The sequence below is a fragment of the Lutjanus erythropterus genome, chromosome 8 (assembly GCF_056507025.1).
Source record: "Lutjanus erythropterus isolate fLutEry1 chromosome 8, fLutEry1.hap2, whole genome shotgun sequence".
NCBI classification, from domain to species: Eukaryota; Metazoa; Chordata; class Actinopteri; order Lutjaniformes; family Lutjanidae; genus Lutjanus; species Lutjanus erythropterus.
The window spans coordinates 14,000,077-14,021,083 of record NC_139324.1 but is presented as its reverse complement, the minus strand read 5'-3'; the positions used below and the strand labels follow the sequence as shown (position 1 = coordinate 14,021,083).

Here is a 21,007-nt window from a genome sequence, read left to right as displayed (position 1 = left end):
CTGATTATCTGGTAAAGATGAAGCCAACAAGGGAAAATGATGCTCAAGGAATATTCATTTGTTTTATTGCAGCCTGGACCTTGTTTATGTAATTTTAGATGCAGTTTCTTTTAGTTATAGTAGTTTACTCATCAACTTTATTGTAGACACTTAAGATTAGTCGTGGCAGCTGCTTGAAAATGCTTCACACATTTCATTACACAAATAAAAGTTTATTCTTGATCTTGGAAACAGTAGTCTGACAAAAGGGCTTTTCAAACTGCACTTAGCCTGTGGCTAAGAACCTTTTTAGCCCCGTGCTAAGAAAGCTTTCACATTTAAATAACCCAAACATGTTCCAAAATAAGTTTTAGCCTAGGCCCCTGTTCTGGAGCAGGGTTAACCTTATGTTTGTGGGATTATCCCCTGAAAATCCTCTAAACATAGGGGTGAAAGATGTCAGTGTGAAACAGGGTTGAAGGCTGTTGAAGAGGAGTCAGGGGTCATTCTACAATGCAGTGTAAATCTTATAGCCCGAGGCTTAGGTTATCCCAGGGTTAACTCTTAACCCAGGACTAAGGATAGCCTCAGAATATGCAGTGTGAAATGCTCTAAACAAATCTAAACTCAAGTCCACTTAGTAGATTTTACAGAGCTTTCAACTAATGATTGGATTTTTGTTGATATCCAAAACACCAACTCAACTCATTTTGGATTTGATTTCTGATGCCAGTACCAGTATATGCACACATTTCTTTCTACCTAATTGCAGAGAACAACGTTAATGTTAATACATTAATGTGGAATTAACATATTATTGTGCCTGCTGTTAACACGATGGTACACTGGTAAATGCAGGCATTTTTTTGCTAGTGCCTGTTTCTCTTTTTTCTTCATGGATTTGTCGTAATGATTAGGATGATGTCTCTTTTTTTCAATGTATATTTTTCAGGCTTTTGTGCCTTTAATTGATAGCTGGAGAGCTGAAGTGAGGGCAGGAAAAGGGCAGTGACAGTAGGGGAGATTACATGCAGCAGAGGGGCACATGTTGGAATCAAACCAATATATAGCTTTAATACATGGGGCACATGCTCTACCAATTTAGCTACCAGGGCACCCCAAGATGACAGCTCTTAATTAATTAAATTTATAGTGTTGGAGAGATGCGATTTGATCCTCTTTGCATAACTGTCCTTGAGCAATTATTGCAAGTAGCAGCTTTGCTATGCATGTCAGACACTCCAGACCCTTCACAACACACACATACTTGTGCCCCATGCACGTAACTAAAGCATCATCTAATCAGACATATCGGCAGAAATGCTGGGCTGATACGATATTTCATTTTAAAGCCTGTATTGGCCAATACTGATAATGAACTGATGTTTTTGTGCCTGCTTTTAACTGCAAAAATCCGTAAATGAACCTTGAGTTAAGATTTGTCAGATGTTGAATGTGCTTGCAGTAACACAAAAAATGAATGTGTGACCTAGTTTCCGATATTATTAATGTTGATGTGTGTACAGATGTTTGACTGGATCAGCCACAACAAGGAAGTGTTCCTGCAGAGTCACACAGAGATTGGCCGAAGTTACCAACATGCTGTGGAGCTGCAGACTCAGCACAACCACTTCGCCATGAACTCCATGGTAACTAATGTCATCAGAAGCATATTTTTCACATTGCGTCACTGCAGACCACTGTGCATGACAGCAGAGATAACAAGAGGTCACTGGTATTATAAACACAGTCAGGCTCTGTGCTAGTTAATGTGTTTATCTGTATGAAGTGTTAAATATAGTATTGTAGTTAGGTTATGTTAGTTTAGGTTACCCATCTCAATTTATTACTGATGCCTCTATTTGAGCAAGATGAGTTAAAACCTTCAGAGAGAGGACTGACTGTTTCTATACAGTTATTTTAAATAAGCCTGTGTTTACATTTTCCCAGGCATCATTGCAGCGAGTAGCATGTTAGCCAGTTAAAATGATGCAGGAGGAGTTTTTTATTTAGATAATTTTATTTTTGATGTTATATTTTGTGGCCTCCAAAATCAACGCAACAAGAAAGTTCCTTGCAGTAGTTTTAAATAAGTAGAGATATTTAGCTAACATCTCTACAGCAGAGGAAACACACTAACCATGGCATTACAGTAAATAAAAAATACACTAAAAATACACTTCTACGTCTCTTAAAGTAGAACTCAGTTTATTCTAAGTTTTGCGCCTAAAAGTAGGATAATTGGTCCTTTTTTGGCCTATACATGTAAGTAATTTTAATGTGTAATATAATGTTATTTTTCTTCCCAGAATGCCTATGTAAATATCAACAGAATCATGTCAGTGGCAAGCCGCCTGGCCGAGGCTGGCCACTACGCCTCCACACAGATAAAACAGATCTCAGGTCAACTGGATCAGGACTGGAAAAGTTTTGCTGCTGCACTCGACGAGCGCTCCACCATCCTCGCCATGTCGTCTGTCTTTCACCAGAAGGCAGAACAGGTGAGATGATAAGAAAACAAAATTAATTGTAATTAAATGCAGGATATTGTTGAGCAGAGTTTTGCTTCTGAACTGACGGTGGTGACCCCTCCTCCCCACCTGAGGACTTCCTTCACTTCTCTGTCATTAGAGGGAAACCTCTTCCACTGAATGTGAGACGGCTGTTGCTTGGTTGCTGATCTGTTAACTTTCTAATGTAGGAGTCTCTCTACAGCAGACATGCACCCAGAATGTAAAATGTAAACGGGACATTTTTAGCGTCTGATTATATTTAATAGATCAAACTGCTCTACTGCTGATTCTTGGACGGTTGACATGGCAACAGATGGGACTTGTTTGATTCCTGCTGGGCCCTTGACATCAGCTACAAGTGTACATTTGAGAGAGCAGGAGATGAAAGACGGGAGAGAAAGTGTTGGAGGCAGAGAAGGGGTTGGCTGAGACTGAGAAAGAGTCAAGCCTAATGAAAAACAGGGAAACAAAAAAGTGTCAAGATGAAAGACAAAACACAAGATGGGGAAAGAGACCCAAGCGAAAGAAAACTGGCAAAGACCACAGATAGAAAAAACGGTAGAAAAGTGTGAAAATGAGAGAGTTACAGAGAGAGAGAATAAAGGCTGTCTTCATTTTGCAGCCACATTAACCCAGTTAGTAAATTATTTTCTTCAAGTTTTTTTTTATATTGATATTTAGTGCTGTTCCAGGGACACAAGCTATTAAAATAAATTAACCATCATTGTATCCACAGTAGCCTAATATCAGTAAAGACAGAACCAGAAAAAACAAATTGGAAATCAATAATTATATAACTTGAGATCATGGATTTGGAGGAAAGGAGACTCACATACATATAATGCACACAAAAGGGAAAATTGTCCCAATAACTAGGGCTGAACAATTTCAGCGAAATCAAAACTGTAATTTTTCAAATCAGGAAAGGTGCAGTATTGTTCGAGGTGAAATTTGTGTCAAAATACCTTTTTAGATTAAATATTGTAGCGCTCCTACACATCATATTCTACAGACTTCAGAAAACATCTTTGTTTGCTATGCATCCCCGCAAAAAACACACCACAATCATTGTAATGTTTGTCAATGAAAATGAGGATAATGATGTTAACATTATCCTGCCCTCTAATACCTCAAATCATACCGCAATTGCAATATCAGTCAAAATATGATTTACAATGTATGATATGACCGATGGCGCTCAATGTCTGTAATATTAGAGGGCTTTCTTTGATTTTTAAGGTTAGATCTTTAGCTCTTCCCCTTACTTTGAACTAAAAGAGTGCTTAGAACATTGGTTAATTATGAAATTTTAAGTTACCAGGCCTATCAAACATCCCCCACACTGACCCCAACAACTGTAACTGCCCTCTACAGATGAGTCTACAACTCTATAAAATGCCCAGAACAGATGAGACTTTGTGAAAGGATTAAAGCAGATGAACTGTTAGATCTGCAATTTTAATGTATAAAAAAAAGCTACATTACATTTGAAACAAATTAAGTAGTATTCATCCACATGTCCACAGTCTTTTTAGAATAATCATATGAATACACAAATTATAAGACTTTCTATGTGTGTCTGTGTCGCTTCCTCAGTTCCTGTCGGAGGTGGAAGCCTGGTGTAAAGTCTGCAGTGAGGGAGGGTTACCATCCGAGATGCAGGAGCTGGAGCTCGCCATTCACCGGCATCAGAGCCTGTACGAGCAGGTCACCCAGGCTTACACTGAGGTAAACCAGCAGCACAGCTAACCACAAAAGCTTCTGATTATCCACTGCTACCAGAGCCTGTATGGTGAGGTCACAAAGGCTTATGTCAGCATTATTAAATTTGATATGTTGGCTTTGTGCTGCAGGCGGTGTTATTAACTTTTGGTTTCTAAATTGAAGTTATGAATCCTGGAGTTTCCGTTTACTGCTCACAGACATCTCTGTCAGTTATTGGCCCCACTTTCTTCCACTGTGTCATTTTGTCTCTTTGCTAACAAAACACTGCTTTGTCTACTGTTCTCCACTGTAAATGTGTGTTTCTCAGCATGCTTCAGTGTCCACTTCTCTGTGCACGGTGTACGAGAGCTACAACTTCTGTCCATCTGTGTGACTGACGGTGTTAAGAAAAACATTTAGAGCAGTTACAACGGACTGATTGCAGAGCAGACATTTTGACTTGTAAGAGCAGGAAAAACACAGGTAGACTTAATAACAGTAGTTATGGCTCAGTTCCATTAAGTGTCTCAGTAATAGTAACAGTGAACCAGGATGCACAACAGAAGGACTTTATCTAAGTGCAATGCAAAAATCTTGAAAGGTACAAGAGGTAGAAAGCCTAAAAATGATTGATTGTTGAGTCTTTTCTAAGTTAGGTGTCAGCATGCGCGTCATGCATGCAGGCAACAGTTTACAGAAGCAGTCGAGAGCGAGCACGGACCGACACCAACTGTGTGTAATGAAACAGACACCAGAGACAGAGGAGAGAAACTACATTTTGAAACATAAAGATTCAGTGTGAAGCTACAGAAGTACTGAGGGCTGAACATAAAGAGACTTAAAAATGTCTTTCTCTCTGCTCTCCTGCACACATGAGCTCAGTATCACAACACTTGCTTGTGCAGTGGGGAGAAAAGGAGGCTCGTCACCTTTTGGCTGCGGTCAACGCAATGTGACCACAGCCCACTTGGAGGCGAGTTGGGCTCTCTTTGTCCCTGCTCCAGAGTCGCTGCGTCTCGGATGCGGCCTGCTGTGATTTAAGCGGTAAAGGAAATGCAAATCGGTGGCGACATTGTTTGACTTGGCACGGCCAAAAATGCCAGCGTCAGCCCTGTGTGTATGTGTTTGAGTACTCACCAAAAAAAGCTGATTTTTCTTTTACATCCCTCCTCTCTTTACTCTCACTCTGTGACTGTCAAATACATTTCTCCTTCGGTCAGCTGTCAACATGGACAGACAGATTAATTATCTTACTGTAAACAGTGCGGTCAGCTCGTCTGTGGTAGCTGTTGCACACAGGTTTACAAGCAAACGTGAAGATAAAGCCACACCAGAAGTTTAAAAAACAAATGCTGAGGTCTCGTCTGGCCAATCTGCAGGTCCACAATTTCTTCACTGTTGCTGCAGAGGGTTGAAATGCAGAAGTGAAAATAAATCCTCTTTTTAATTCCAAAAGTTTGAAACATACTCTGAGCTCCCCTCCTGCCAATTAAGGAGCCGGCATCAGTGTTTTTTTGTTCCAGAAGCTCCGATCTGCCGCTGACCCTCTCTTGCAGAGCTCACCAGCTCTGAGCAGCTGTCTGTCGGCTCTGTCGTAGCTCCACTCAGTCCTCTCAGCCCTCAGTAAAGCCCTGCAATAGATGAACACAGCTGAAGTTGAAACCAAAAGTAACTGAGTGAGCTGATAAACTCCTGGGCTGAACATGTTGCTCATTAGACTCTTTTTAAGATTCTCTTTATTATAATTCCATTTTATAGCGACTTCTCTTGCAGGAGTTTCAGGCATTGATTCAGGGTCTCCCTGGAGGAACATGCTCCGTAGCTGCACTAGTTAAACAACCAATAGGAGCCCCCTGTTTGAGATGACCTGTGATTGGTTTAAGTCTACTGTCACAGGCCAGATTCTCTAAAAGACAGAGCCAAGATGCAGAAGTCTGGTTCTGTCTCAGGCTAACTGATTTACAATATGCTGAAAGGTCATTATGAAATTATTTCTCAATGACATCAAAACAGCGTTGCCTACTCTAGCTTTAAAACACCTGTGAGTTTTATAGTATGACATGTCAAAATGTCTGCTGTGCATCTAGTGCATACCATTTCTGTTTGTAACACTGCACATGCCCCAGAATTCTGGGTTCCACCAACAGGGATTATTTGTTAAACCAGATTAAATCCTGTTTTAACTTTAAATTATGTTGCACCAAACATCTTAATATTATGAAAGATTACATTTAACTTTAACCCTTAGTTAGCTCTTACTCTAAACTGGGATTAAATTTAGTGTGGTGTAAAATAATTCTTGAAAAGTCTGTTCCCTCAGGGAGGGATGAGGACTTCAGAGTCTCTTCCTTGGTTGCTGTTAGTGTTGCTCTTTGGCAGCTCGGTGATGTTGGCTGTGACTGGCTGTGATGACAGGGAGGTGTTGGTCAGCTGCTCCACCAGCGCTGTCCAGACCTGCTGTCTGAAAACCCTCCGTGCTCCACTACATTCAGTCTGGGAACACTCCTGATCCTCTTTGCTCTTTGCTGCAGTCTGGCTTTTTATCTTCAGACGGGCTGTTATAGTGTTAGCTCGATTTATACTTATCTGTGAAAAGATAAGTCTATATATATATATATATATACACACACACATAAAGCTGTGGGCAGAGGCTCAGACTGAGGTGGTTTGGCTTGGCAAGCTGTGACAGCATTGCTTCCTGTGAGAGCATTGCAGAAAGTGACACGCTCCAAGTCTGGTGAGGTTTTTTTTTTAATCTTGTACTCTTGACTTGATGCATTTATTTAATGAGGTGAATTTGTGTTACAGTGCGTGAGTTCCTTTTAGATTTATAGAAAACACAAAATGAAAACTGTAATTAGAAGCTCTTGTTCTACAAACAACCTGATTCCTTTACAGATTTTAGTTCAACATTCTACTAAAACAGCAAACGGTGCTCGATGCCAGCTTGCTACCAATATGTCACTGCTACTGAGGTATGGGTTGACTAAACCTACTCAAACTGCTGATGCAATTCTTACACAAGAAACAGAAATACAATCGGCAGGCTTTGAAAAATACAAAACACCAATGAAGATTTGAGGGTTGTGTGGCCAGTCTAGCTCGAATTTTAGTGGAAACAGTGCCTTGAAGGAAACACCATGTCTCGTTCATGGGAAAGGTAGACACAGGTGTCACAGTTAGGAAGGGCTGTGTGAAATTGCATTCAATTATATAGGAAAACATTGTACTTGCATTTAAATGACTATAAAATAGAATATGAAAGCAAATGGATAAAGAGTTAAACATAAAAAATGCATTTAAAAAACAATATAAAACAATCAAATCAAACAAAATATAAAGTTATGTATCTACTTGGAAAGTTACAATAAACAATAATGTTTTCAGCCCTGATTTAAATGAACTGACAAGTTCAGCAGACTTTGGGTATTCAGGTCATTTGTTCCACAGGTGGGGGGGGGGGGGGGGGGGGGGCACAGAGATTAAATGAGACAAAAACAGTGTCTGTAATCTCTGTTTGTTTCATCATTGGTTCAGAAGAACAAGGTTCCTCATGCAGTTTGGTGTTCTTCGTCCTGATCAAGGCAATCGGTTTTGAATCATCTTCACAAGTAACCATGTAAAAACAACTTTTTATCTCGCTTCCCTTTTGAATCTCATTATGTAAGTCCTCTCAAGTTTTTTTTGTGCGAGTGCCAGCCCTGCAGTTTACGGGCTCAGGAGCCAGGAACATTTCTGGAAAGGTTCCTTCTCAAATAAAACCAGTAGCGCTGAAACAATTAGTTAATTAGTAATCAGACATATGTTTCAGAAAACATAAACCAGCAGGATGTTTGAGCCAACCCACAACAACTGAAATCACTCGCACAGCATCTTTAAAGTTCATTATCATTTTGTTTTAGATGATCTGCTTGGATAGAAGCATTTACCATATGCAAGGCGAGGAAAATTTATTTGTATAACACCTTTCAACAACAAGGCAATTCAAAGTGCTTTACATTAGTCATAAAGGCATTAAGGCAAGATATAAAAGAAACATGAGGCAACATAAAAAGACACACAAGACCCATTTCTTGCAGAGAGGAAACCTCTGTGTGACGCAGAGGTTTCAGTGGTGTGTTTCCATGTATAATTTAGCAATTAGCAGTAAGAAGTGAAAGGCTTTTTTTAGAAAGTATATATTTGTTTTGGAGAGGAGAGACAACAAAGAGAGGAGAGAACAGGGAAACTGAGCATAGAAGAAAATGCTTACACTTTCAATTTTCAAATTTAAAATTTCTGAAGAAGATTTCATCTGTCTGCTTGTTTTTCTACCTTCCCTTCGGTCTGTCGTTGTCTGTCTGCGTAGCTTTTCAGAATCTCTCTGTGACCTACCTGTCTTTGTTTTCAGGTGAGCCAGGATGGTAAAGCCCTATTGGACGTCCTCCAGAGGCCCCTGAGTCCTGGAAACTCCGAGTCGCTGACAGCCACTGCCAATTACTCCAAAGCGGTCAGTGTTTCTCTTTATAGGCTCTGGGTTCTTCTGCTAGCCAATTACAAAAAGTATAATAGAACTAGAGAAGTGCACTCAGTAGGCAGATGGTGAGAACATCATTTTGAAGTTTTGAATTAGGTTTTTTGCATAATATGGTCTCAGCTTTCAACTTTCTCATTTAATACTGATGCCTCTATACGACCCACATAAGTAAACAAGACCATTGGGAAGAAGATTGGCTATGTCTGTGTAGTTGCTTTTAATGTCTTCACTGGGTGGGATTCTCGATCAATCATTTTCCAAGGCAAAGTTAGCTAGTTAAAAAGAAGCAGGAGATTTTTATTTACATAATTTTAGTTTTTAAGTTATATTTTTTGGTTCTTACAGTGGAAATACTACCACTTTTATCCACAGGGGCATCAAAAATCAGTAGCTTTAAGATGCATAGATTAATGTAATTGTATCGTAAGTGAGCATCCTGGATTCTCCCAACTGCATAAAGTTCTTCTATGAGGAAACAATAAAGAGGACGAGTCCAAACTTCACAATTGAACCATTATTTATTTAAAACATCACAAGCAACCAGGTGGCTTTACAACAATAGAAATGTATAGTAGAAATGTACTTTGTTGGAGAAACTTACAAAAGCTTAAATTCTAAATAATTTACACTTGTCCCAGTGAAAGTTGTGTTTATTCAGAAGACTCATGTTTGGCATAGACCTGATAGATACTGATAGATCACCCCCAGTGACTGAATTTAATTCCAACAAGTAACCACTTATAACGGACCAAATTTGACTAAAATCGGTTAAGAATTAAATTATATTACTGTTGATATTGTAGTGAAGTCTGCCTCTCTCATTTGTTCACTAGCAGACCTTGAACACTCCAATATGACAACTGCACAGATGCATAGTGGAGATGATGGTGAAGCTAACAAAACAGGGATTTATTCATTTTGATTGAACTTTAGCAAATCATAGCACATTGGGTATAGAATTAGTCTGCGGATGCTCTGGTTAAAATGAAACAAAACCTTTCTATGGATCTCAGTTTTTGAGCCATGACAAAGGCCAGAATGTGGCCTGTAGCAGACTATGTAAGCCTTGTTTTCAGCCAAGCAGTTGTTGATGACCTAAAGTCCCTACCAGCTGGTTAAGAGGAGTGAGGAGTCAGCAGCAGAGCAGAACAGTAAAACTGGAAATCATCACAACCATGAGTGGTGTTTGGGCATACAGTCATAAATGTGCACAAAATTATTAAGCTGATGGGTCCAGCCTTAAAACTGGCTGAAACTTTCTAGTTAACATTTAAGTTATTTCACAGGTTCACTGCATCCTGGACGTGGTTCACGAGGTTCTCCACCATCAGCGGCGTCTCGAGAACATTTGGCAGCATCGAAAGGTCCGACTGCACCAGAGACTGCAGCTGTGTGTGTTCCAGCAAGATGTCCAGCAGGTACACACACACATACACACACTTGCACAAAGCATACAGCAAGCAACAGAAATGAAAACATTTGGGGTGTGTTAGTGAGACAGAGAAGTTTAAAAAAGTGAAAGAGTAAGCTGTTTTTATGATTGGATATAAACTTAGTGTTTTTTCTCCAAAATGCCAGCTTTTTAGGAACTGAGAAAAACAACATTCTAACTTTTTATTGCAGTTTTGAGTTACTGAAATGGGTTTGTAAGAGTTTTAAACACCCACAAGGTCAGAAAAGCCTGTCAACCCACAGTGGAGCATGTAATCTTGTAAGCATGTAATCAAGCCAACAGACAGCAGTGATGTGTGTGTGTGTGTGTGTGTGTGTGTGTGTGTGTGTGTGTGTGTGTGTGTGTGTGTGACGAACTTTTCTCAGCAGAACAGATGAGAATCCAAACATGTTCATTCATCTCTGCTGTCCTCTCGTCCTAGCTAAGCAGTGTGTAATGTGAAAATTCCTGAGATAAAATGCTCAGAGCGGATCTCTGCTCCGCTGGTACTGCTGCTCATATTTCACAGACGAGCAGACTATGTGGTTTTGGGAAGGTGTCAGCATAGATTCCTGGAGGTTTTAGGGATATTCAGGGGCTCAAAATTTAATATCACAGCTATAATTTATGAAGGGTATTTTTAACCAGCAGAACGAATGTCATCAGTGGGGGAGGAGGAGGTCTGTATTATTTTATTTTCTTTAATGTGATTGAGGGTGGACAGTAATGCACTGTGAATGTGGTACAGCCAAATACCACTGGCAGTACTGAAACCCCTGTAATCTCACTAAAGAGTCCACATGTGCACTCCAAGGAGGCTTTTTTTCCCAAAATGATGAACATAAATACAGTATCAAGGACACAGACTGTTGCTGATATGGAACAGCTGATATTAAGCCCAGGCGATATCATCCAACAGCAGTGATACAGCTCCTTAACATGTTAGTTTGGATCCAAGCTAACCCTTTAAAACACCACGGCAACACAATAACACAAATGAACATATCGAGGCAGTTGTAGGCCAACAGTGCTCATAAAATTTCTGTTTTTCCTTCTGACAAGGTCGATCTCTGTAGGGATCCTTTCCGTAATGTTGTCAGACACAAAGAATAACAATCCTTGCCTCTCAGTGGCAAAAACAAGCAGTTTTAGTGGCCGTACTTTGACAGGAGCATTGCTCTTATTACTACTGATCCATTACTAAATAAGCTGCATTTTCCTGTTGTAGTTGATGGAGGTCAAGTTTATTTAACTTGCTAAGTAGTTTCTAAAATCTACAAAGATATGTCATATCTACTAAACTCATATGTTTTGAATGTAAAAGCGGAATCTGCACAGTGTAGTGAAAGGCATACTATGCACCTCATAAAAAACGTAATCTCTATAAATCATCACTTTTCGCTTATGACCCACTAGAAATGTGTACCGGTGTCTGTATCTGTGCTGCATTTTCTGGAAGACACATTCACATGCACACATAATAACAACAGCACACTTTGTTAATGTAAAACAGGTCCATGTAACTGAAGTCATCATGTATGCACTGTATGTATAAATGAATGGCCCTATGGAGAGAGAAATAGGGCATCAGGCAGACTACAAATCCAAAGATGACTGCACTGAGTACGGGTGCCATGCAAACATTTATATGTGACCCAAGAGAGCGTGTGAGAGAGTGTTTAAGAGAGGTTAAAAGACAAAGAGAGAGTGGGAGAAAAATAGTGAGTGAAGAAGAGATCACATCAGGAGGTTATAAATTCATTGAAAACAAAGCTTTGCCAACTGTACTCGTCATGCATCAGTTTCTATGAGACCCCAGAGAGAGACGCACACAGACACACAGAGGATGAGAGACGTAGAAAGTGAGAAAAGGAGCAGTTGAGAGAGTAAGCTCATACCAATAGTCTATAAATCACTGAAAACAGGGCAATTCCAACCAGAGTTGTTATGCTACAGGATATATGTGGCCCAAGAGAGGAAGAGCGAGAGATGCAGAAGTAAAGGCTGAAAGAGAACATATTAGGTGTGTAGTTTTATTTGGCAGTTTTAGCCGCACATTCAAACAAAGATAGTCCAGCTGCAGTCAGCGTGATCCAGTTTGCGTATGTTGTGACCTTTCGCTGACCTCTCTGTGGCTCCAGCTGAACTGACTACACCGGGGGTTTTCAAAGGCTGAGACTGTGGGCTCTCAGACAAAGCATGGAAAAAAGGCAGTTTTCGAATCCGCAGAGAATTATCACTTGAATCCACAGCTCTTCTCGTTTTATGAAGCTTTACAGTGAGTTTCTGCACGTTCTTTTTCCTGCCGGTCTGTAACTTTTTACTGTTTTGGTTCGCTCTCATCACAGCAGGTTTCAGTGAAAAAGCTCTAAAAACGTGCCCAGAACGAAATGACAGATGCACACAGCCAATGTCTACATTAAAATGACTACATCACCGCAAAAGAAAAAGCAACAGCTGCTAGCTTGTTTATGTTTCTCCCATTAGGGTCCCAAGTGCTAATTTGCTATTTCGGAGGTCGTTATCTTGAAGGTTGTCATAGTTTAGCAGGAACTTTGAAAACACAGATAACTAATGCCGCGGTACCAACTGAAACAAGCTGTCCAACTGCAGGCTTATACCCACAGTGTACATTCAGTAAGTCAGACTAATTTCTAACTACTGAACATAGTGTAGAAATATTACAGTTGTATTTGGCAGCTAACGAGCCAGGTATTTAGGAGTTGGTGGAGACCAAAAACGGAGATAAAAGACAGTAATTACAAGTGTCCAGACATGGGACTCCAATGAATGCTCTTGCTCTGTAGCTGCTGTCGCATGTGGCACACTTTGAAAGCAAAGCACCAGGCTCAGGAAGCTCAACGCTGTCAAACTAAGCATTTTTGTTGAAATATTATATATTATTATCCATTACTGTGATATTTTGCAGGTCTGGTCTGCGTTAGCTTAGTGCAGGAGCTGGAATTGTGCGGATGCAATTACAAACAAAAGAAAGAATTGCCATCCACAAATTTGACGAAGATTAGAAATATATTTACCAAGAGAAGCACCAACAATGTAGCAAATAAAAAGCAAAGCACACGATGGTGTCTGGTAGTTGCCTGCCAAGCACATCAATGCATGTCAAGTTTGGCCTACGGTCATCAAATCACAGAATATTCAACATCCTTTTCTTCTCAGCTGCAGTGACCTAAATTTCCCACGCAGATCATGAAGGTTTCATCTATTCCATTCTTAATTCATGAGGTTTGAGACCACTTTGATGATCCGATGATCTGTATGTATGCTGTGCAGCGCCATGAACGGAAGGTTCTGCAGGTGATCTTTAATCCTGAGTGTACGTTAGGAGACGTCATGCAGTTGATCCCTGTGTTTTCTCTCATCCAGGTGATGGACTGGATAGAAAACCACGGCGAGGCTTTCCTTAGCAAACACACTGGTGTTGGGAAATCCCTTCACAGAGCCCGAGCCCTGCAGAAAAGACACGACGACTTTGAAGATGTAGCTCAGGTGAGTCCATCCACATGGGTTTCATCCAGTTATTGTAATGAATGGACTAAAGTGTCAATGGTCCATATACTTTTAAATAGAAATCAGTGTTGTCAATGCTGGATTTTTCTCACACTGCAAGACAGATGGTTCCCGTTAGATTTGAGCTCATGCTGAAGAGCAACACATCAGCTGTTGCACTTGAATAGTAAAGCAGCTACACCTGTATCTTCTTATGCTGTCATGCTTTCAGTACTGTAGTTGAATTTCTGCAGTTTGAAATATTTATTACTGTCTAAACCTCTTGAGTTTAAGAGTCCATGTTTGGGCTCTCATTCACTATATCAACATAACATAGAAAAGCTCCACTCCTATCATGACAATTTTGAAGTCAGTAGTCTGTTTTTATCAAATGTTGATTTGCTTGCCTTGCAAACATCTGCAAGTAATCCGCCTTGATTAATACCAAATTTCAAAAACCACCATGCCTTTTGGTGGCAGGAAGCATGAATTCGTGCCTCTACATAACCATTTATGGTCACAAGCCTTTCCTGACAGAAGATGTTATCCATTCCTGAATTTCACTACTACAGTCTATCACGTAAGGAACAGTGGAACTGAGGTTTTGATGGTAAAGATGAAAACAAAACAAAAACATGTTGAAGAGATTAGTAGAGGTTTAAAAAATGTGAGCAAAAATATGGCTTGTGCGCAGTCTGTGCTGTAAAAGAAATGGTTTTTGGATGCTTGCCAAATAGAAGTAAACGATGTAAAAAAAATTAAAAAGGAAAGGTCTCATACTGAGCAGCAGGCAGCACTATAGCAGAGACCTCAGTGTTTTTGAGCTTTAAAGGGGTAGTTTGATAGTTTTCACTGCTTTACCTTGCTGTCAGACAGCTATTTCTGACAGGAAACCAGCATTATATAATTTTTGAGCTTCCATGAGCTGAGATTCTATGCTGGTACTCCTGTCTTGCTTTTCCAAACTAGGGGTACATTGACCGGCATCTACTGTATGTATACATTATACCTTATACAACCCCACGTTAAATAATCCGAACTGCCCCTTTACGATGAGCTCTGTCATTATGAAACAGTTCCTGTTTGGCAATGTTCACCAAAACTGTCAGTTTCCCTGTTGTAAGGGAGGAGTTTTTCCCAAATCAGTGGTCTAAGGATGGAGGGTATCATATGCTGGTCAGATTGTGAGGCCCTCTGAAGCTTTTTGTTATTTTTGTCTCTATAAATGAAATTTGACTTGTTAGGCTGCTCAAAGACGCACATACAGTTTACAAAAATACTGATTCATACGCAGTTGAAGATTTGAAAGGCTTTGAAGTAGATGGGATGTAATAGATAGTTTGATGTTCTTCTCTATTGAAGTTGTCAGTTGTCTGATTTGATTTGTTTTAAAGTCAAGTCAGTACTCAGATAGCAGATGTGTGTGTGTGTGTGTGTGTGTGTGTGTGTGTGTGTGTGTGTGTGTGTGTGTGTGTGTGTGTGTGTGTGTGTGTGTGTGTGTTTAGAGCACTGCTGGAAACTACACAAATAGAAAAAGGTCAAACAGTATCTTATGTGATCTGGATCGCCAAATCCTTACTGTCTCTGCTGCTGTTAAAAAGCCTGGACACACACACACACTGCTGCTCTGCATGTTATTATGACATATCAGGTTCTAATTCTTTTTCTTCCTCTCCTCTTCATCTTTCCTTCATTCTTCCTGTGTCCTTCTGTCATTGTTCCCTCCTCTTATATGCACCTTTCCAGTCTTACCTCACCCAATCAATTTATTTCATCATAGAGGCTTCTGCAACAATTTGCATTATCTACTGTGTGAGCTATCGAGTTGTTGAAAAAAAAAAAAGCATGATGTGGTCCATGACATCCACTGCCCTCAAAAATCTAATAATAATAATCTAATAATAGTTAGATGTGTGTTTAATCAGAATCCATGGCAATCGATAAATAATTTACTACTTTCAGTTTCTTTTAGTTTCAGTAAAGTGATAATCCTATAAAAGAGTGAGTGTTAGTCCTATAAAGAGTGTGTAGTAGTGTAATCTGATGTTTACACTCTGGATTAGGCTTAACCTTCATAACCTGCTTATTTGGGTCAGGCACTTTCGCTCCCTCCATCTCCATTTTTCATTAGCATTTCTTTGTAGTTTGTGGTGTTTCTTGACTTAATGACATGACATTAAAAAATTTAGTACACATTTAAGATACATGCCAAGAGATGAATGTAAATATGTTTACCCACATTGACAGTCTCTCATATACAAACAGAAAGTGCTGAAAATCTTCATTCGATTTATTTACTCTCATCATAGCCTTCCTCAGTGCCTTAAATCTTAGCTTCTCTACGGAGGGTCGACACTTCTTCACCTGCTCCTCTACTGTCATTGGCAGGTTGATAGGGAGGTCAGACTGCCACATTCTGTTGAGACTGAAACCAGCACTGTTCTGGTTATGACCTTAAAATGGCTGTAATTTGGAACAGCATGTGTAGAAATAATGCAGATAATTTGCTTTTTTAAGCCACAGTTTTTAAATATCCTTTTTCCCCGTCCCAATACAGTAAGTGAGTGAAATTTCATTCAATCTCTATGAAATACTTTAACAGAATTTATTTTTCCCATTAGGCCAATTTTGTTTTTTCTAAATAGGGTGGGTCTGTTATTAATTAATTAATTTATTTCTTGAAATTTCTTATGTCATTCTGTAGGGTGTATATGTTTTAGTGTCAAAATGATTCCCCATGGATGTATAAAAGAGAACGACACAATGTTGGGGGCAGGCCATTCATTCCTGTTAGAGCTGCTCAATGGCCCATGAAGACACTGCCAGGCCAGAGCGTCTGGATATTCTTCTCCGTTGTACAGCAGAGCAGTAGAGACTGACTTTGGCTGGCAGGTTAACGTTAGTTAGCCCTCCGCTAACTTGAAAGGGGACAAAATGAGTCATTTCGTGAGGCTCAACAAATGGAGCCACCGTTTTGCAGCTGCGTCTTTCACAATATGGGAAGAAGTTATGGGAAAAAGTCTTTTTGGACTGCAGCGCATGACGTGATTATCTTGTTACACTGTTTGGCCACTATGTCAGATTGGCTTCAAAGCCTGGTGCTCTTCTTGGGGGCTTGATTTTGCCAAGCCAATTTTAAAAATGTTTTCCCACCTGACCTTATGTAAGTTTCTGCGTGATGATGTTGTTACATATAAACACCCCAGGTTGAGGTTTGCTAATGGCTGAAGACTGATTCATTCATTCATTCATTCTTATTCTAAAAAGTCTGGTTTGAGCTTCTGTATTCAGGTGACAGGGATGATTTTCTCTGCTTTAATCCTCACCCTGAACCAAACCAGTCATGCAGTGAAGAGTAATAATCTCATGTAAATTATAATCTTTATCTTCTGACTAATCCCTCTAACATATGAAATATCCAGACTGTAAGCTTTCACCCAGAAACCCTAATTCATATTCTTGAATAATTGGGATCATAATGCTACATTATTTCTTCTCACTTTAGTACCACACCCCCAACCTCCTGTCACCCTAAAATATCCCTGATGTAATATGTTTCCTGAAGTGAAATATTCAGTTCTAATCAGTCCTAAGTCATAATCTCTCACATTTACCAGAATAGACCAACACTAATCCATTTTGTCCTCCTGATGAATGCGGAGAGCTTTAACTTGCAGACAGGATTGAGTCCTTTTTTGGGGGGAGATACAAGAAACAGGAAACCTTACGCTGTTGATTTACAGAAACTGGAATTAATATTTTAATATAACTTGATCTGACCATGCGCACACGCGCGTGCGTGCGTGCGTGCGTGCGTGCGTGTGTGTGAGTGCTCTGTGTGTGCTTGATCTGGTGTTGTCCCTGTTCAGCAGTGGTGTTTAGGTGTAAATTGTACATCTGAATATATATAATATGAAAATAATGGGAGAGGCATAGGTGAAGAACCCCATGAGTTTTGGCATTACTTCTATTCTATTCTATTCTATTCTATTCTATTCTATTCTATTCTATTCTATCACCCCTTGATTCCTTGATAATAACTCTACCACGAGGAGATGAGGAATGAATGCCTATCTATTGCAAATCTTGGGATAGAATGAGAAAATATGTCCGTCTTTGTGAAAGCTCTCGTTGCATTTTTTGTGTGATCTCTGGTTGGGAAAGTTAGTTGTCCATACAACCAAAATTCAGCCCTCCATGTTTTGCTTAAGTTTCACAGCCACCGTAGTTTGCCTATATGCTTGGAAGAGGAGAGTGAAATAAGGTGTTTGCAATCTGCAGACTTCACTGCTAGATGCCTCTAAATCCTACAAACTGGTCCTTCAAAGACATGCATGTCAGAGGATTTTTATCTCGTCTAATTAATAAATACCCCCAAATATTTAGAGATTCTTGTACTTTGTTTTTCTCAACAATTTCACAAAGTCGTATCTACTGTGTTTTTGACATTTAAAAAAATGTGTATGCATAATTTGCTTCTTGTGCCCCACATCCTCTCCAGCAGCTAGACCCTGCTAAGAGGGAACATTTACTTATAAGGCATAATGCAATATCTCATACTCACTTTCCAAGTAAATTTCATTCATTTCAAAAGTTTGTTTGTTGTCACTTTACCATAGTTACCATCTGTTTCACTTATGAGAGATGACTGGTAATGCAACATGAAAGAGAGGAAGTATTACCATGTGCCAATCATAAATATCTATTTTCATGGACATGTAAAGTGATACATGTATTATAGAATTGATTCATATGTTTGATGGTATTCCCTCTCTTTCTTCCAGAACACATACACTAATGCAGACAAGCTGCTGGAGGCAGCTGAGCAGCTGGCTCAGACTGGAGAGTGTGACCCCGAGGAAATCTACAAGGCAGCCAGACACCTGGAAGTCCGAATCCAGGACTTTGTCCGTCGAGTCGAACACAGGAAGTTGCTGCTAGACATGTCTGTCTCCTTCCACACACACACCAAGGAGGTGGGATGCTCAAACACACACAAACATAAAAAGGAAACACATTCTCACACATCCAGCTGCCACCTGCGAGTTCTACCTAAATGTATTCTTAATCTCCTCATGAACCACATAGACTCTGATAAGTGTGCATCTGCAGACAAACAGTTTCCACTACCACAATTAATGGCTCTATTGTCTGTAAAGTGGTTGTTAGTATTATGTTCTATATCTGGTACTTTCAGATACAGCTGTGTTGAGGTGGTGCAGTTGACTCTGCACTAACAGACTTATCACACATCTACTGACCTGTCTGTTTGCCTGTCTGTGTCTAGCTGTGGTCGTGGATGGAGGAGCTGCAGAAGCAGCTGCTGGACGATGTGTGTTGCGATTCAGTCGATTCAGTTCAGACTCTGATCCAGCAGTTTCAACAGCAGCAGACGGCCACACTGGAGGCAACGCTCAATGTGATTAAAGAGGGAGAGGAATTAATACAGCAGCTCAGGTAATTGTAAAATTTATGTTATTCCTCATGATTGTGTTTGTGAGGGAGAAAAATTAATACAGATGCTCGGGTAATGATATTAATATTCATAATGTTATTAAAGAGCGCAAAGGATTCATATAACAGCTCAGGTATGAATATTCAAACTTAAGAGCCACAGCTTTGGAAAGTCAAATTTATACAGACATTCAGGTAAGATCACAAATTACCATATTGGCATAAATATATGACCATTTTATTCTTCTCTCATTCTTATTTGTGTAAAGAGAAATAGTATCATGCTACTTGTGAGGGAAAGTTCTTGGCTGTAAGCATGAAATAAAGTGGCTTATTTTCATAGATTTTATTTATTTGTACTGTTTTTTTTTTTTTAATTTAAAATACGAATACACTTTATATCATCAAAAATACACAATCTGTGTATCTACTTCATCTCATGTAGAGTGGCTCCTCTCCTCAAAATATCTTTCTCAAATAGGACGTGTTGCCAGAGTGGGTCCTCTTATGATGTGGAGGGTCTTGTATTTGGACCAGTGTGATATAATGTCTCCCCCCACGTCTCTCTTTTCACAGAGATGCAGCCATGTCGACCAATAAGACACCCCATTGCAGTTCCATTGCTCACATCCAGGGGGTGCTGCAGCAGCTGGACGAGGCTCAGGGCCAAATGGAGGAGCTGTTCCATGAACGTAAAATCAAGCTCGACATCTTTCTCCAGCTACGCATATTTGAGCAGTATACTATAGAGGTAAGAGAGCGAGAGTGCAGTTTTGTTTAATATCAAAGTGGACATTCTGACAGATACACTCTGCTGCTTTTTGAAGTGCAGCTCATTGGGAGCTGCTGTGGAGTACAGCAGAGCTCTGCTTCAGGTCCCCTGATGTTGTTTGTCTGAGGGCCTGAACACTCTGACTTCACCTCAAAGAAGCATCACAGATAAAGACAAACCTTGCCTCCTCTGCTGTGTAGGTCACACAGCACTGTGGCAGTGCAGAGTTCAGACTATGTGATATTGACCTGACCATTGAGGCCATCTTTAAAAAAAAATGGGCATCACATGAAATAATTGATTTATCCTGTGTTGTGTATCATAGTGGACAACAACAAACACCTAATCTGCATCAAATGTCTTGCGAGGTGAAACTGTGTAACAGAGATAAAGTCTTTTTTGTTTTTTTTCCAAACATGACAGTATCATATACACTGCTTCAAACACAATTATTTCTTTACATTATTGTTGGTTCCTACCACCTCCTGCCAGATGACATTGAAAACATTGCTCGAATATGTTCATTTCTCTGCCAAGTCAATAGTGCAAAACTTGGGAACACTCTTTTAAAATTGCTGTGCTGGCTACCTGGGGTCCAGTCTATGATCCACAGTGTTGTTTATTTCAGCTTGCTTATCTCCTATATTTTTTCCTAGTTTTATTATCCTTTAATTTTATTTATTTGAATATTTTTATTTAAACGTATGCTCTTTTTAGCTTTTTAGATGTTAAGCACTTAAGAGTTACATTTGATGTATCAAGATATCAAGGTAATTTATTATCATCATCATGTATCTTTTATCATCAGGTTGAATGTAAACAGCAGCAACAACATGGTGATGATAATATAGTTAACATCTTCACATTAAAAGTTCATCTTCTGGGAAACATCATCCATTAACTTTCCCTGTGTTTGTGCAGGAGGCAGGTGCAGCAGCTTGGTGTGTGATTTTATAGAGCAGGTATCTGTAAGATGTAAACACAACAGTCTTTCATTTCCAGTCCCATTTTGTCTGTTTAATTTTTTATTTTTTGAAGTCCAAACTGGATTAGCATGGCTTTTGTGTCCCTCACCTCCTCTCCTCTTGGGGTGGCCTGCAGTGGTGCATCCAGCAGACTTGACTGAG

General features: G+C 39.8%; 1 protein-coding gene across 1 annotated transcript in view; it reads left to right on the top strand.

Moving 5' to 3' along the window:
- The window catches only part of kalrna (kalirin RhoGEF kinase a), a 182,055-nt gene that overhangs the window by 66,032 nt on the left and 95,016 nt on the right, over nt 1–21,007 (top strand). Inside the window, exons 9-17 of the mRNA XM_084724610.1 lie at nt 1,506–1,628; nt 2,289–2,480; nt 4,089–4,220; nt 8,587–8,685; nt 9,999–10,130; nt 13,532–13,654; nt 18,439–18,630; nt 18,942–19,111; nt 19,685–19,859. Coding sequence (XP_084580736.1) covers nt 1,506–1,628; nt 2,289–2,480; nt 4,089–4,220; nt 8,587–8,685; nt 9,999–10,130; nt 13,532–13,654; nt 18,439–18,630; nt 18,942–19,111; nt 19,685–19,859 — 1,338 coding nt within the window. The remainder of the gene's footprint in view (nt 1–1,505; nt 1,629–2,288; nt 2,481–4,088; nt 4,221–8,586; nt 8,686–9,998; nt 10,131–13,531; nt 13,655–18,438; nt 18,631–18,941; nt 19,112–19,684; nt 19,860–21,007) is intronic.